General features: G+C 43.4%; 1 protein-coding gene across 1 annotated transcript; it reads right to left on the reverse strand.

Annotated features, from left to right (window-relative positions):
• Positions 1-1,153: 1,153 nt before the first annotated feature.
• Positions 1,154-11,687, reverse strand: tmem168a (transmembrane protein 168a). Its single transcript, XM_056425219.1, has 6 exons — positions 11,446-11,687; positions 9,941-10,876; positions 9,511-9,786; positions 7,730-7,872; positions 4,651-4,928; positions 1,154-2,281 (listed from the first exon to the last, which is right to left on the reverse strand). Exons 2-6 carry the CDS (start codon positions 10,766-10,768, stop codon positions 1,734-1,736), a joined length of 2,073 nt encoding a protein of 690 aa, XP_056281194.1. The 5' UTR covers positions 10,769-10,876; positions 11,446-11,687; the 3' UTR covers positions 1,154-1,733.
• Between the last annotated feature and the right edge of the window lie 5,432 nt (positions 11,688-17,119).

The following is a 17,119-nucleotide window of genomic DNA, read 5'->3' on the forward strand; positions in this document are numbered from 1 at the left end:
TATTTAGAGATAGGATATTTGAGTTTTCTTAAGCTGTAAGCCATAATCAGCAATATTAAAAGAATAAAAGGCTTGCAATATTTCAGTTGATTTGTAATGAATCCAGAATGCATGACATTTTTGTTTTTTTAATTGCATTACAGAAAATAAAGAACTTCATCACAATATTCTAATTTTCTGAGACAGTCCTGTACATGAATCCCTGACTTTAGCTTTAACCCACAGCTCGCAGGCTACGCCGAATATTTGCCAGGCGACGCTCGCATTTCCACAGAAGCCGAGTCTATATTTGCTGAGTGTGTGTAAAGCCAGCCGTGTTAAATGAGCCGGGCTGATTGTCTACCGCCATGTCTTACTTTGTCTTTCATTGATTTGCTCTTCCATTACTTCCATGTAATTAAACCCACATGTATTGCTTTCCGCCCCCTACATTTCTCACACGACTAAATCGGGCGGCAAAGTTGAATCCGTTTATTATTCCAGTTTCATTTTGACATCGTCGGGCATAACTCAGGTGAAGCACACGGGGGGGGGGGGGGGGGGGGGAAAGAGAGATTTAACATGTGGAAAGTGACACTTGACACCATTACGGCAGCGATCCACTCCGGATCGTAAGGCGGTGTAGGAGAAAGGCCGCAAATAAAGTCGATTACAAAGGATCGTCAATGGGAGTTCGTAAAGGTCGGTGAGCCAATAAAAAGCATCGAGAGCTTCTTGAATCATGACGTGTCACTTTTTCAAAAGCGTGCCAAGGACGACAGCTAGAAAAGCGGAATGTGCCGTGTTTGTGCAGCGCAAACGACTCCAAGTGGAATTCATTTGTGTGAATTAACAGTTTGAGGCGCAGTACAGGGACAATGTGGGGAGATAATACACGGCCTCCAGGGGAAGCAACCATCTTGCTTCAGTTCAGGAATAAATGCATATCTGGAAGGTTTGAAAATGATGAGGGGGAACAAATAAAATCCTACAGCAAGCGTGTCGGGTGGTCTGCTTGGGGAAACCGCCCCGTAACCAGAGGGTCACTGAGGTCAGCCCCACGGCAGCCATTGTTGGTCTGCCCCCCCCCCACACTCAGAGTTTAAGGCTATCCAGTTCAAATATATGAACTATACATGCACATTTACATGTAAAAAAAATAAAGGCAATCATATTAAAGATCGAAATCTATATTGGAGGCACTTTGAGACACAGATATTGCAAAATAAAAATTGGAAAAAACTTTGTAAAAAAAGAGAACCGGAAACCTTTCCAATTGTTTTGCAGTAATAGAAAAATAGTATTCAAGAACATATCACTCAGCCCTAAAATATAATATATTTACACAACATTTGGTCGTTTAGCTCATATGTTAATAAACCACAGCTACATACTAAATATAGTTAAATCGCCATTAATGTGATTTCCCAAAGCATAGAATAAATGATTTCTGCATTTGTTTTCATCCCCTCATTTTGGGCTGTACAATATTGAGCCTATAATATAATAACAGCACAATGTCTCTGCATCCTAGCAATTAAGCATAATGCAAAAATGATTTGGTAGTTGTTGAATAACCTTTCTGACCGACAGCCACGTTGTGCTCACGAGGCTAAACCCAATGCCTGTTTGTGCATTACAGGTATACAAGTATAATTTGTTCAGTCTATAAAACACCTCGTACCCAGCGGTTTATAAAATTTTTTTTTTTTAACTATCAGCATCAGAATGTACACATCAACATGTGGCGTTATCTAAGATTGCACCAGTTTAATGCCCTGCCCGGTGTCCAGTACAGACGGTGGGAACCAAGCCAGCTTACACCTCCGGAAGCAGCGCAGGCACACGCTACACAGCCAGAACAGGTTGAGGCCACAGCACCAGTTGGAGAGGTGCACCATGGGATATGTAACATTGGGAAAGTGGGTCTTCCAATGCTTGGCCACGTCACTGCCAGTGGGCAGGTGGAGCGTGTAGTCGCTCCAGCGCTTGGACACGCCGTACGCGGCCACCACGGTCCTTCCCTTTTCCGACCACTGGGTGTCGCTGTCCGGGCTGCAGTTGAACTCCACCCATTCGGAAGTGAAGTCCCCGAGGAGGGGGGCGTCTCCAGATTCTGGGTCCACCTTGACCGACAGCTCCGCCCCCTGCACGGCGACATAGCTGCCCTCCATCCTGCGGATCTCCTTCACCCAGGGGAGGGAGTTTTCAGTGTCCAGGACGAGGATGAGCCGGGAGAAGTGGCCCGCGTTCTTCTCCTTCCACAACTCCAGCAGCTGGGCCAGGGGGAGGCTCTCGCCTCCTGCAGGAGAGGAGGTGCGATAGTTAGACGGAGAAATGGGAAAAGAATAATAAACCATTGTTCAATTTTGTGATTGCAATATTTAAAAAAGGTCTTCTCGAAGTACATTTGGCATTTTTTGGGGGGGTTTAACCGAGCTGAAACTACTTTCACCAAACTTGCCCATAGAGATTATCAGCGGTGGTTATTGAACCAGTGTTGCGTTCAAGGACATTTTGACAGGACTCACGGCTGTTGATGGACATTGTGGCTTCGCAGGGCTCAGACCTGTCAACATCCACTTGAGGGACGGCCTGTCTGACTGCTGTCATCAAATTCTACGAAGATGCCGTTTTCCAGATGGCAGACTCCAAATAGGAGGGCCGTGTGGTGCCTCGCCAACAGACGCACCGAATCATTATTTCGGTTACCTCAATATCATCATTTCCTGTCGTAAAGTGCAAGGCGAGTAAATAGGAGCTAAGAAGAAAAATGTCGCCCGTTGGCCACAGAGCAACTCCACCCACGGCTGATTTAGATCACCACATCTCTAAAAAAAAACAAGCTAATTTAGAGACACTTCCATTGCATGAGGAAAGCAATTTGCAGGTATGAATTCACCGCGATAAACAGAGTAAAACCAAACTAGTTCTTCCACGCTAGGACTGAACAACACTCACGCACAAAGTTTTTATAATCGTGTTGATAGCAACTTTTCTTAAGTCGGATTTCTGCCAAAACAATCACATTTTCTCGACTGAAAAGGTTCACTCAGTCAGGATGGTGACGGAGAGAAGTGATTATCCTTTCAATGGGGAGTGTGTCCCCCTTGTTTGCAGCAACACGCAGAGAGGATGCGGCGAGTAATCTCTGAACAGAGGCTGACACGGTGTTGACCTGCTGGGATTCTGTTTTCTGTTGAGGGGGTGTCACAGCAGCGTCTCAACCCGTCACAGAATATTCTCTACTGGAACCAAACTTCTGTCCTTCACAGCAATTCTCAACACTTTTGGGTTAACTCTGCATATTGGGGCTCTGATTAACAGAGGGGAAATGAAAAGAATGGCAATCGGACTGTAATGAAAATAGAGTCTGCAGAGAGAATACGAGATCAACCGGATGCCCGTGTGACAACGGCGTCGCAGAAAATGCATCTTTTGAGTTCAATTGTTGTTGTAAAGTCTTAAATCTGAGAGGTAACAGTGATATCCAACCCACTCGTCATTGTGACAATTGGATCTTCATGTTGACAAACAGTTTTCACCTGAATCATCTCAGCAACGGATGCTTTTCGTATCCTGCAGGCATGCTTTCAAAGAAAGAAATGCAACGGCAAATGCCAAAATAAAACATTCTTGCTCTATGGGAAAGTCACTGTGCTCATCTTTTTTTATGTTGCTGAAATTCTCTCAACAGCAAATCAAATCAAATGCTCAGACAAAACAAACTAAAAGATACAAATGTGGTTGGATGTGGCCGTCGAAGGATTCGACCAGCGTGCCCGGCTACCGACCTGCGCGCTCAATGCTCGTGCACATCACCGTCGTCTTCCACGAGCTGCAAGTACCAACAATAGACGTGTTCGTCGTTTATAGTCATTATGAGGATTTTGGGGCAGTGGCTTTGGGCTTTGCAGAGAGGCCCAACAGGACTGTCAGTGTTGCAGAACTGGCCCAGGGTTTTTTTCCTGTGTCAAAATGGGTCTTCGGTGCTCCCAAAAAAATGTTTTGCGCGCTGCTCGCCACACGGTCTGTATCGCTCTGTCCATTCGTGCACCTCACAGTTGCGTATTGATCAGACAAGAAGACACGCTTATCAACTCGATTACTATTGATCCAAACAGGGCGAGGGGGCGGCTGTAGCCTACTTGAAACATACTATTGAGAACATAGTCGCTGAGATGCACGTGATGAACACAGTTTTTTTTTTCCCCCCATCGCAGACTTTTTTTTGCTTTAGGCACTCGGGATTTGTCATAGGCGTTCGGGAAAACGGTTTAGGCGCCCGCCCAAATTTTCTCTATGCAGGAAAAACCCTGTGGCCATCTATGTACTATGTGTGGATGGTGCACCTGACTCGGCATGCGATTATACATCTTAACCAAATCATAATTTCCATTCTTTTAAACTGGACACGCTACAATCAATCTCTGGAATAAAAGGTCAACTCTTCTGGTGCTGGAAATGTAGAATGGTTTATCAATGTACTTTGGAAGGTAGATATTCTCATATATTATTCCTTCTAATCTCATTTTACTTGTTGCTTAATGCACTTTATTGTAAAGCGCATTGAGTAGAAGGGTCATGAAATATGTGGACGAATAAGAGAAGAGACTTAATTTTCAAAGAAGCCAAAGTAAAAGCAGAAAATAAATAAAGTGGGGCTCTTACCAGCCAGAGCCCAAGCGCCGGTGCCTTTGAGTGAATGCCCGCTGTAGAAAATCAAATAGGTGTCGTGGCGGGGCCCGTCATCAGTACGAAGCTCCAGGAAGCTGCGCAGCTTCGTCTGCACGGCCTCCAGCGTGACGCCGCTGGTGGAGTAGTCGCAGCCGAACGTCTGGATCATGTGGTGGGAGAAGAGGCGCTGCACGTTGTTCAGCATCCCCGTTGAGCGCAGGTTCATCTGTTGGACCTGCTCAGGGGGCAGGAGGGTGGGCTGGCCATCGGCGCTGGATGGAAGAGAGAGGTGAGAAAATCAGATTCTAAATCTTTAAAAAAATAAAATATCTCTTCTCCGAGAAACCTAAGTTAGGTGGCTTCTCAAAAGCAAGCAGAGAATGAGTGAGTGAGAAGTTTATAGTGTGACACACCGAGGAGAGGAGACAGAGAGCGGAGGAGTAGCAGTCGGCATCAGCGGGGAGAGGAGACGGATGAGAGGAGATGGGGGGGGGGGGGGGGGAGAGAGAAGTGGTGGATCACCGCTGTAGGAAATGACATTAGCCTCAGGGAAGTAAAGCAATTTAAGCATGAAAAGGTACGTAAGAAAATGGCAAAGAAAAAAGGGAAGCGTTGTGCAGAGGAGAGTTGAGAAATATAAAGCCGTACCGTTAAAGACGGTTGAGGGGAAAGTGATTTGGATAAAAGTGTGTGTGACTGATAATATCAAGTGGACAAGACCCGAGGGGGCACCCACGCACAAAGTCAAGGCCGGCGTCTCCTCGGCGCAGCCGTACATTCTCCTCCCATCAATAGACTTGTTATTCACGGCCGAGCGGATGGCGAAGCCATTCCTCACTCGCAGACATCTGCATAACTCTGCCATCGCATTATGCTCTGTGGCCCCGTTATCACCTTCACCTTCACCTCGAGAACAACAGGTGGGAGATTGTCTTTATGGAAATGCAGACACTCCTTTCCTTCCTTGCTGGGTGTCACATGGTCACGCCGCAACCTTTGCATGCCGAGCTCACCGGATCACCGACAATTCAAACCCCATTGTTCTCCGTTACACACTCTCATCTCGTCCTTTTCTCCACAGCTCTCTCCGAGCACCACCCACTTTTTTTTCCTCCTCCTCATCTCTCCAATCTCCCTATAGGTCTCTTGTCATTGTGAAAACATGATCTGCAGCCATCAAACAGCCCATTATTCACCGCTGCAGTCTCATCAGGCTCACAGTCCTCCCAATGGACCCTGCATACAGAGCGGCTCCAGCGCCAAGAGGACATGGGCCTGCATCCAAAACCACCTGGAGAATTAAACATCACGGCTGGCACCGCTGGCTAACCATCAGCTAAAAGGTTCAATATCCACAGAGTAGTCATATACACATATATATATACACACACACATATATATATATATATATAAAACCTCCAAAGGCTGGATGGAAACACTCATGTATAACTTATGGCTAGCTCTCGCTGCTCTGGAGGAAGAGATGCGTCGGCATCATCAAAACTATGCAGGCTATTGAAGAAGAAAAATAAAGAAATAAAACACCAACTGGAAGGGCAGCGGGAGGCAGCAGCTACTGGCTAACTGCTCCCGCTGAACAACTTGGTACGCTGCGGAGGGAGCAGCGGTCCGTCCCTGAAGGGCCCAAACATTAGCAGCATGTTTATTTTAAGTTATTGGCCTATTTATCTAGTTGGTTTTGCGTTAACCGAGGAGGGAGTTGGAATGAACGATCATATTTACCCGCGCCAAGAAAAGGCTTCGACATGGGGGCAAGTGTTTACGTGTAAAGGAGGTGCTTTCCGTTGCCGCGGAGTCCATTTGTGTTGCGGTTAGTCCGCTACATGTACTCGTGATGGAGACCTGAACCAACGATGAGTCCGGTCATCTGGAACATTCAGTCAATTGAGAGTAGGACTGAAACAATAAATCGATTGTGTAGTTTATGGTCAGAATCTTATTTGGATAAATATAAAAATCATTGGAGTAATTTGTTGAGCATTTTCTCTTGTGATAATACATCGTTCCTTTGCCTTATGTAATAATAAACTGTATACACTACCGTTCAAAAGTTTGGGGTCACTTAGAAATGTCTTTATTTTTCAAAGAAAAGCACTGTTTTTTCAATAAAAATAATCAAAAATACACTCTACATTGTTAATGTGGTAAATGACTATTCTAGGTGGAAACGTCTTGTTTCTAATGAAATATCTCCAGGTGTATAGAGGCCCATTTCCATCAACTATCACTCCAGTGTTCTAATGGTACATTGTGTTTGCTAATCGCCTTAGAAGACTAATATCTGATTAGAAAACCCTTGTGCAATTATGCTAGCACAGCTGAAAACAGTTATGCTGGTGATATAAGCTATACAACTGGCCTTCCTTTGAGCTTGAAGTTTGAAGAACAAAATTAATACTTCAAATATTAATCATTATTTCTAACCTTGTCAATGTCTTGACTATTTTCTATTCAATTAATTTGATAAATAAAAGTGAGTTTTCATGGAAGACACGAAATTGTCTGGATGACCCCAAACTTTTGAACGGAAGTGTACTTCTAGGTTTTAGAACATTCTAGACTAAAGAGAAAAGAAATGATCGATTCTTGCCTTTACTGAATAACAGAGACATTGGATGGCATTTAACAAAGACTCAAAAAAAATTTGTGATTATTCAGCCGTTTCTAGATTAACAGAACATCCCTGCTTTTCTCAGTTTTGTTATGATTGTACATTTAATAATCTGTGGGTTATACTGTGACAAAACAAGACAATTTAAGGAGTCACTTAGCATGAGAAATTGGTGTGCGAAAAAAAAGAAAAAAGAAGCTGTTCAGTGTTCAGGCAGCCCACCGTCCCATCACATGCCACGCTCTTCCCCTCGCCTCCCATTCTTAAATCACGGCAGTGTGCTTAAGCCGTCCGCGCTCTGATCATTCGTTTGCCGACCACTCACTTGAAATCCACGCGGTTGCTTGCCGCTCCTGGAAATATAAACTGTATTGCGCAAGTGTGTCTGCGGAAGTCCTGCATGCATCCCTACATGAACGCATCACTTCTCTCTTCCGGTACCTGCAGTAAGCAGTAGGTATGATCAGGGCGTAGCCAACGCAGGTTCCCCCCAGGCAGCTGCCGAGCTCGTGGAAGAAGCCGTGGGCGAGCGACTCCAAAGGCAGCACCACGAGCAGAGCACAGAGGAAGAGGCCGTTGGAGGACTGCAAGAAGCAAAAGAATCAGAGTCACTTTCACTCATCACTGACAGCGGGCACCAGAGCAAACACACGCAGCCAATTGGTGGTGACACTGTGTGACGGTTATACAATATGGGGCCGACAGTGTTATTACGGCAGGACAGAACATGACGGGACCGAAATAAGTGAAGGCGAGATGCGGCGTGTGACAGCGGACTAAACATACATCCAAAACAGAATAATTAATGTAGTGTGCGAGCCTGCGCTTTCAGTCATGTAGCGTGAAACTCAACTTGCCTCGTACAAAATTGCACACACACACACACACTCAAATACTCAGGGCGATCACGTCCTCGAGTCACTGTGTTGGTATGCGATGCAATAGGGCATCCTCAAAAAGCTACTCCGATTTCAGAGCATGGCAATGAATCCAAGAATGACGATCAATACCTGCATGGCGAAGTGGAACCACACTTGGGTTTGCATAATATATAGCCCGGAAAAAATGGGTAATACTCACTTTTCTGAAGTTGTTTACGGCAAAAAATGCTAAATACGATTCTCCAACGACTGAATATAGTATTGAAAGTACAATACAGTAGTAAAGGAGGAATTTAAAGTAAAACGCAAACGAGTAGTTGTTCTCACAGATTGAGAATTGGTTTGTAGGAGGAGAGGGACGCTCACGAGGAGCGCCGCACTGAACAGCAACGCACCAACAAGTCATTTCTATACAATTGCAGAAAGGCAGTGTTCAGCTTTTCAGTCAAGCTCCACTTTGAGGTGCATTTCCACAGACTTTTGAAAGGCACATATAATACATACAATATCAGATGATAATATTAGTAAATATATATGTATTAGAATAGCATATATGACCATCTCTCCAACTATTGCTAGCTTCAAGGCCTTCAAGGCCTGTAGGTATTGCTGAGTCGTCGTTGTGTGTGTGAGCGTAACATGGATTTAAGTGGTTGGCCATATAAATATTAATGTATTCAAACAGCAAAGGTTAAAAAAAAAAAAGCTGTAAAACATTACAAAATAACACATAAGAGCTAAACAATACACAAGTGCAGGCAGCCTACTTACTCAGGCAAAATCGCAACTGACATCAACAACGTGCAGATTTCAAATTAGGACCCATGAGACTGACAAGGTAAACGTCTAATAAGGCTAAATAAGTTATTGCAGCTCTTTATTCAAGTAGATAGGGATATTAAAGTGCTAATTAAATTGGTTCTGCATGAGAGCTGAAGTGCCTCTGCTTGGGGAGCAACCACTAACCTCACAGTGCCACTATCATCTCTCCTCATAGTTTATAACATGGGGTAAATCATACATTTATAGAGATCTTTTAATGAAACTAAAAGTGCTATAGCTGTAAGAGGGAGCCAACGGGACCCTCGCCGTGATCTGAGGTTTTCTAGGAAAGAAATAAGATTCTGACTTACTAAATACACCCAAGAGATTTCTTTGCAATGTGACTACATAACATGAGTAGAAGGATGCATCTATAAAAATCACAGTAGGACATTAAAGGAAAGACATTCTTCTTTATTTATATCTATAGACGCTTTGCAAACTTTCCTATAACGGTTTCTTATGACGATAATATTTCTGATACGAGTTAAAATAGTAGTATTCTCTTGCGTCTCCTACCTGCCAGGAAACGGCTCCCAGTGTGACCGTTGACAGGATACTAAAGAACACCAGGCGTTCTGAAATGAGGCAGAAGTGTCGGATGCCTTTGGAGGCCATGACTTGGTTGAGACTCCGGCTTATGGATCGCTGAGCCTGCCAAGCCTTCTGACAATCACTCAACTTGGTGTGGAAGCCCCATATGGTCAACAGCAAGATGACGTGGCAGATGATCCAGAAAACGGCAAACAGACAGAAGCCTGGAATCACCAGATACCAGAGCTCCAAGTGGCCGAGCTGTGCAAAGGCAAGAGAAAAGGGACAAACGGACTTCGGATTTCAAAGTAATACAAAACGGTGCATCGTCATTCATACATACTGTGGCATGAAGGGTTACAAATTGTAACTCGCATAATGGACATGTCAATGTGTGCAAAAGTGCCGAGTATACCTTTAAAGCAGCCAGGACAAAGAAGGCCAGCTCAATCAGACTCAGCGGCAGCAGGGACAGCCTCCTCCACACACTCCCCAGGGAGAGCACTGGCATCCAGCGCTCGCTCGGCCCCAGAGCGCTGAAGTACACATCCAACACAGGCTCACACAGCAGCCTGCCCAGGTAGCAGCCTAGGGCATAAGGGTTGGCTGTAATGCCTAAGGCCTGGAAAAACACGAGAGAGGTGACCAAGGCAAAACTGGCCAGGTTAGGCAAAGCCAGGAGGGATTTCATCCTCAGGTCCACAATGAGAGCCCCCAGGGCCACCACCAAACCCATAATGGCCGCCGACTTGTTAAGAAGCATGCACATGCTGGCAACGCCAAATCCCAGGAGCTCGAGTAGCTCAGCTGATGTGAGCAAGGTGGGTTTGTGGCGGATGGAGCTGAATATTCGCTCACTTAAAGCCCACATCGTTTTAATTATTGCGCTGGCCAACAGGAGATAGTTGGCGACCAGTTCGATGACATTGGAAGTCAAGCTGGAGCTGTTGAGGAAGCAGACGAGGCCGAGCAGGAAGCCGACCCACAAATGGAACAAGCTGAGACTCGCGTTCTTCATGGAAAAGTAGTAATGGAGGATGCTGGCGATCCCCAGGACGACGAGGCCGAGGATGAAGATGACCAGAATCGTCGGTTCACTCGTCACGTCCCAGCGAACGTACATGCCAACGCATAGCGCCACAACGAGGTTAATGCCGGACAGGTAACCCAGGCAGCACACAGGTGTACATATGTCCACCTCTTTGGGCTCATTGACGGTCAGCTCCTCTTCCTCCAGAGCCATGGCTGATGTAAAAAAAAGCTTCAACAAATACAGGAAAGTTCTTCCAGTCACCTTCTCTCGACTTGCATATGGAGGACTACGCCTCTTAATGACGTCCAAAATCAGCCCCTGTGAAATTTTAAAAAGTGTTACTAAAGTTAGTAAGTAGCTTTGATTTCAAATGTCGGGCTCATCAAACTAATACATGTTACACCTCATAGCTACTCATGTCCAGACGAATTGGTATACACTAATCACACATTAATTAAGGCTACTGTTAGATTAAGTGTTGTTCTGTCGTCAGTGTACATATTCCTGACCTTCTAAAATGGCTTGATATTTTAGATAGAATGGCTAAAATAAGCTATATGATAATGATATTATGGTTAACACAACGACAAACAGCAAAATAGTGGAGGTAAACTAATAACAATGTTTAACATCATATGACCAAATGACGCAGTGACTGAGGCCCTGCGGTCATCTTGTGACTATGTGGCACTGCAATCGGGGAGTTTGCTAACTTGCATAGCTTCCCGACTGACTTTTCGTTACCTCGTTGGCTAACTCGCTGCTGAACGTTTTAAAATACTATTTGACTGTTAAAAGAAATAAAAAGTAGCGGAAATTTTACACACGTCACAGTAAGTACTGTCAAAACTGGCACGTAAAGTCTTTATTGTCAAAATGTTACTTACATGTTTGTTTGGTTAGTTAGATGACAGCAGCACTGCTTCCGGATTCCTGAACTACGGCAAGTCGCAAGTATCAAAACACCTCGAGTTTCGCTTTTCAGGCTGGGGCTATCGATATACTTTTAAACTCTGACGTACACCAATCCCCGACAACTTAACTTCACACCAAGCAGAAGTAATTGAAAAAACGTTATATTTTTTCCAACAATAATGCACTCGCAGATAATACTTATATATTTTGATGAGGCGTCACTATTTATTTGTTTACGTTCTGCTTTGTTTTGTCACGTGTCAATGTGGAGCCTATGTGGACAAATAATGAAATGAACAGTGCAATAGTCAGAAGAGCCGATTGAAATGTGTCACACTGCTGTTATCTGAGTTTGGTTTGACGTTCGTGGTGATATTAAGGATAATAATGTCATAATGAACTGCAGCTATTTCAAAATCAGTCTGATAAATCATACTGTAATAACTTTGAATGGTTCATTTGCATTTATTAAAACGTTGGTAAAAGCATCTCTAGCCCATGTCTTTAAACAAGCCATTGTTACTTACCATTGAAGGAAATGAACAGATGGAAAATAAAACAATGATGAGGGCTCAACTGAAGTGTCCCAGTCAGCCATCATTCACAAAACCAGCACTAGAACTGCCTCAATGTAAAGCAGACATAATCAATCTAATTAACACACCTGCTTTTTCTGCTAGGCTATGACATAATTTTTGTAAAAATAGCATATGATGTTTATGAAAGAAACGTTGTTACTGAATTATAATAATATGTGATTACATTTCATGATGCAATTAAGGAAATACACTATTCATGAATGAACATTTCAGTAATGCACTGTATAAAAATGCCATGTGTGTTAGAAGATTGAAAACCAATTACTGAGTTATGAGTTGCATAATGTCCTCAATAGTGAAATTCCCATTTGTGACTGTGTATTTCTTCCTATTCATAACAACGAAAACACTTTTACTTGCTCCAATGCTGCCAATCACATCACAAAAGTCTATATTATGAGCTTTGTAGACCAATATAAACCCATTTGCCTCAAGGATAAGAAGCCCGCTAATGTATTAGTGAGGAGAAGCCTGGTAAAAGGTTTATTCAGGATTTTCTCCTGATGCAGTGTGATAATTTGTAACGATCAGGGGACCATCACGAAGCGGGTTTACTCAGTATCCTGAGGGTACTAAAGCAACTAAAGCAACGTAATGCATTCATCTGTGTGCATTTGTTATGCCTGTGTTTTTCCTAGTGTGTGCGTGTGTTTGTGTGTGTGTGTTTGTGTGTGTGCACGCTGCTTTGATCAGATGTTGACATAAAGCACAACAGGGAACACACAGGGCTTTAGCCCCCTCAGCTGCTTGCTCACACAGCCCTCTTTTAAACAATGTTTATGACTGAGAGGATAATTTATGTAGATACATATTGAGAACGGTCCTTGTTCCCGAAACATTGACTATTATGAAAATATAGATAAATACAGAAAAGTTTGTACAGGGATTTACTTTTTTCTTTGGAATGAGAGTCCAATGTAAACACTGAAATGTATAATACATTATTTTTCCTGAGCATTGATGATTTCAATGAACAAGAAACATGAACTTAAATTCATTATCAAGTGAGGATTTTCATAAAATTATGCTCACAAAGCTAAAAGAGTTGATATTTTGTTGTCAACAGAAAATATTTTCCCACACAGGTGTGATTTATGACATTAATTATGGCCCTGTTCTATGTCGGCCCGGGGCCTGGTAATGTGCCGCTGGCTCATTGGATTGACTGTGACACACTAAACAAGCGGTCATTAGACCCTCTGTTAATTCCTCCCATCATCCATTTATTTCATGGATAAAGAGAAATACAAGAAATACAATGAAGACGTCACCACATTTATTTAATTGGGGCTTTAATGTTGCATTCATGCATAATTGACGAATCCAGTAATTTCCCAAAACTGCTATACCCACAATTACGTTTTAAGGATAACATATTTCCTCCCAGATTACTGTCGCAGTTTGAAACGCGGTGAACATTACAAATCTCAACAAAACAAATCTCAACAAAACTACTTTATTTTTTTTAGGTTTGGCTTAAAATGACTACAAAAGTGAGAAAAAAAGCATGCAAAGTATTTGGTAGGAAACGTCTTTGTTAAAACTGGGCTAAAACGCAGGTGAAAGTCCTTTTTTGTTGTTGTTGACCCAACCGATTTAAAACTTGTTTTATGATGCGTCAAAAGCAAACCAGATGTGTTTCCTCCTTATGGCCTTGTGGATGTTGAAGTGCTGAGAGATCTTCATAAATACAGAAACACATACAGAAAGGGAAGGAAGCGAGAGTCACATTTTAAAGGGGGAGGGTTACATGAGGATAGGAGAATGAGAGCAAGAGATTTAGGAGACTAAAGGAGGCAGTTTCAACTGAATAATGCACAGGTACCTTCATTCTAATGTCAGACACCTGCATGTGTCTCAATGCGCAAAAACACATCGTAACGCGCATGTACACGCTAATGTGCTATCCCTGACTAAATTAACATATTTATTCAATAGCTGTTTGCTACTGCTATTTGAGTAAGGAAGATACTTTTGGGGAATATCAGTTAACAAACCCACATCAATGTTTGGCTGAGATGGGCTGTGAGTTCTGAGCTCTGCCGTGAAGGTCCCGTGAAACACACTGCACATATCAAACACCCCTCCCTTAGGTTTTACTTCATGGGGGAACACTTTGCTTTCTGCAGTGGCACTGACCGCTGGCATTGGAGGTAAATCGTGTGCTGCACAATCCTTGTCCAAGTACAAAGAGTCCTTTGCAAAAAAACATGCCGTCTGATTTGAAAGGACAAAATAGAAAAACTCTATTTCCACTTTCACGCTGTGCAGGATTTTATAGGAGTAGACTTCAGAAGGGGCCAAAGAGCAAATGTCTGAGCTGTAGCCATTTAATTACACACTACGTTTCTGTATGCTTCATCTCGACGGTGACGAGTTCGGTTCAAATTTGACATAAAAGAGTCCTCTCTGAATGTAGGTCATAAGGTGCAGCGATTCCTTTCCATCATTTGCCAGGCAGGTAGTAATAAGGTGCATCCGCGTCCTTTATGCTGTCACAGTGCAAGTCACGCGCGGGGTCCCTCGGCCGCCAGGAGAGGTCTGTTCAATCACAGTTTCATCTTCAGAGAAATCAGACTGAGTGGGCGCGCTGCGCAAATGGATGTTAGGAGGTGAACAGCATCAGAAGACTAAATCAAAAGCCGCCGGTGCTTAGTATATCCATCAAGGTTGGAATGAATTTTGGAAAAAAAGGCCTGCGATGGGTAGAGGGGTTGATGAGGTAGAGGGATAGAGGGATATAAGCAGATGAGGTCAGGAGACTGGTTGACTTTTGCTTCTCCTTCCTTTCCTTGGATGCAAATTCAAAGCTAAAGTCCCATCGGATGGTGGTGTCAAAGACCTTTTGTGGGTGACGGGGAGAGAATGAGAACAAGGATGGAAAGGTTGAAAAAGAAGACGACATCTGAAAATATTATATTCATTTTCCTGCCTTCCCTCTTTCTTACCCAACAACAATATTCATAAGTGTCTGGGACTCCTGGAGAAATAGCACATTCAGTACTGCACAGAGAGAATTTACAAATATATCCCCCTGATTAATACTGAAAAGAAGTGAAATTCACTACTTATAGTCAAACACGTTCTCCATGTGACCATTACTGTAGATGAGGAAATTGTTTGGATGAAATGTGAAAAAGCTTCTTTGACAGTCGGTTTGTTCGTGAAAGAAGAAGCTAGCTATTGAAGCTCTGAGCTGGATATTAGTTTACACCTGAATGGAGACATTATGCATTTCCATGAACCTGAATTCAGTCCCACTGGGCTGTGACAATGATAAATTACCGGTCTAATTTGGTCACTGCGGTATGAGTGCCAATTACTTTTTAATAACCCGACCTGTTCAGTCACTGCATTCTTGTGGTCTGATCTATTAATTGTATGTGCAGCCGACGGGAGGAAAATGACCATTCAAATAATGAATCTGTTTGTGCCATTGTGAGAAATGTAGTATACTCCCTTAAAGTCGCCTGTGCACCTCCTTCGAATGGGTTTTCAGTCCGTGATCAATGGTGCTGATGATAATGGCATTGTTCATTAAACACACACGGTTTCACAAATGAGGGATTTGACTTCTATCTGTATCGGCGAGCGTTAATGTGCCTGGTGTTGTAATTGGCCCGGATTAGTCAGTGGTTTGTCAAGTGTGAACACAGTCCAGTTGCCCTCGCCTCCCCTCGGCAGATGGATCTGAGACAAAGATTTGGTCACATGGTTTCCCTCCACTCTGTTCTGCAGTACACCCACAGCAGCACAAAGTGGGCTTGGCGAGGAAAATATGCAAGAGAATTAGGTCTACAGCTGTAGCCTGGGTTTAACAAATCTGGCATATGTTGAAACATTAAACTAACCCACTGACTCCATCCTGGATAACAGAGAGGAGGAGGGAAGAGGGCTGAGGACTGGGAAACAGAGAGGAATCATCACAGTGCTGAAATGTTATTTGCTGAAGTGTAGGATGCAGCATCACAAATGGCCAAGGTACAATTTGTCCAACAAACCTGTACATTTGGCCTCAGAGTGATTCTGCTTGGCCTCTCCTGAAATCAATGTTTTTTTAGTTTTTTTTTTAGACTTAGTCTACTAGGAGCTCTAAGAATGGCAATGTTGTTTGTTTGCACAACCACTGGTCAAACGATCGGATGGTTTGCTACAAAATGTTAATGCCGGTATTATGTTTCCACTAGCAACAACGTTGTGTTCACTTTTTTGTTTGAAATTAGCTTGAAATTAGATATTAAAGTTCCAGAGAGGATTCATCCTAATGACTTTGCTGATTCCCGAACTTTTCATGGAGCACCGTCATCAGTTCCAAACTTTAACAATATTTACAGTACAATGCTTACTCTGCGCTTAGTGGCAATTAGCAAACGTGAGCATGCTAAAAAGCCAAACTAAAATAGGAAAATATCTTCATCGTACACACATGCTGCCGTGAGTGTTAGCATAGTCACTGCGAGCACATTAGCATGTTGACGTTAGCATAGTCACTGCTAGCATATTAGCATGCTGATGTTAGCATTTAGCGTAAAGCATTCTCAAGCACAACCTCACAGAGGTGCTAGCTTGGCACACAACGCTGCAGTTAACGCCACCAGGTGAGCAGATTCAGCGTGACAGTGTCACACAAATATTGCACGTTGTCACATAAGGTCAACACCGGTTTCCCGACTCCATTGTTACGCCGACAGCAGCAAAATGCTGTTCATACGGTGGCTGAAGTGTGATAACTGAGTGACTCAGATTCAGAGAATTGAAACAGAGAATTGATTAAGTGTCAACGCCTCATCAGGTGAGAGGGTTGGAGACATTTTCAGGAAAGTGTATTTGTTTGGCAGGAACCAAACGACTGGAACACATAATCTGAAAATAAATGAACAAAGAAAAAGCGGTTTATTGCTCCAGACAGAATGGCAGATATTATTGCAAATGTTGTGAAAATGCTGCTGTAGATGTGTCATCCACAAGTAGTGGCAGCATTAGGTTGAGAACACCTTCTGTGCACTCGCTGATGACTCACTTCTCGGTGCTGCTTCTGAAGACACCC

This window comes from Pseudoliparis swirei, chromosome 10 (genome assembly GCF_029220125.1).
Source record: "Pseudoliparis swirei isolate HS2019 ecotype Mariana Trench chromosome 10, NWPU_hadal_v1, whole genome shotgun sequence".
Lineage (NCBI taxonomy): Eukaryota > Metazoa > Chordata > Actinopteri > Perciformes > Liparidae > Pseudoliparis > Pseudoliparis swirei.

Excerpts from the sequence above, each read along its gene's own strand:
- tmem168a (XM_056425219.1), bottom strand. The coding sequence starts at position 10,768 with ATGGCTCTGGAGGAAGAGGAGCTGACCGTCAATGAGCCCAAAGAGGTG. Across the intron at positions 9,787-9,940 it reads TTGTCCTGGCTGCTTTAAAG|CTCGGCCACTTGGAGCTCTG; the intron begins GTATACTCGGCA and ends GCCTTTGCACAG. Across the intron at positions 2,282-4,650 it reads CGGCGCTTGGGCTCTGGCTG|GAGGCGAGAGCCTCCCCCTG; the intron begins GTAAGAGCCCCA and ends CCTCTCCTGCAG.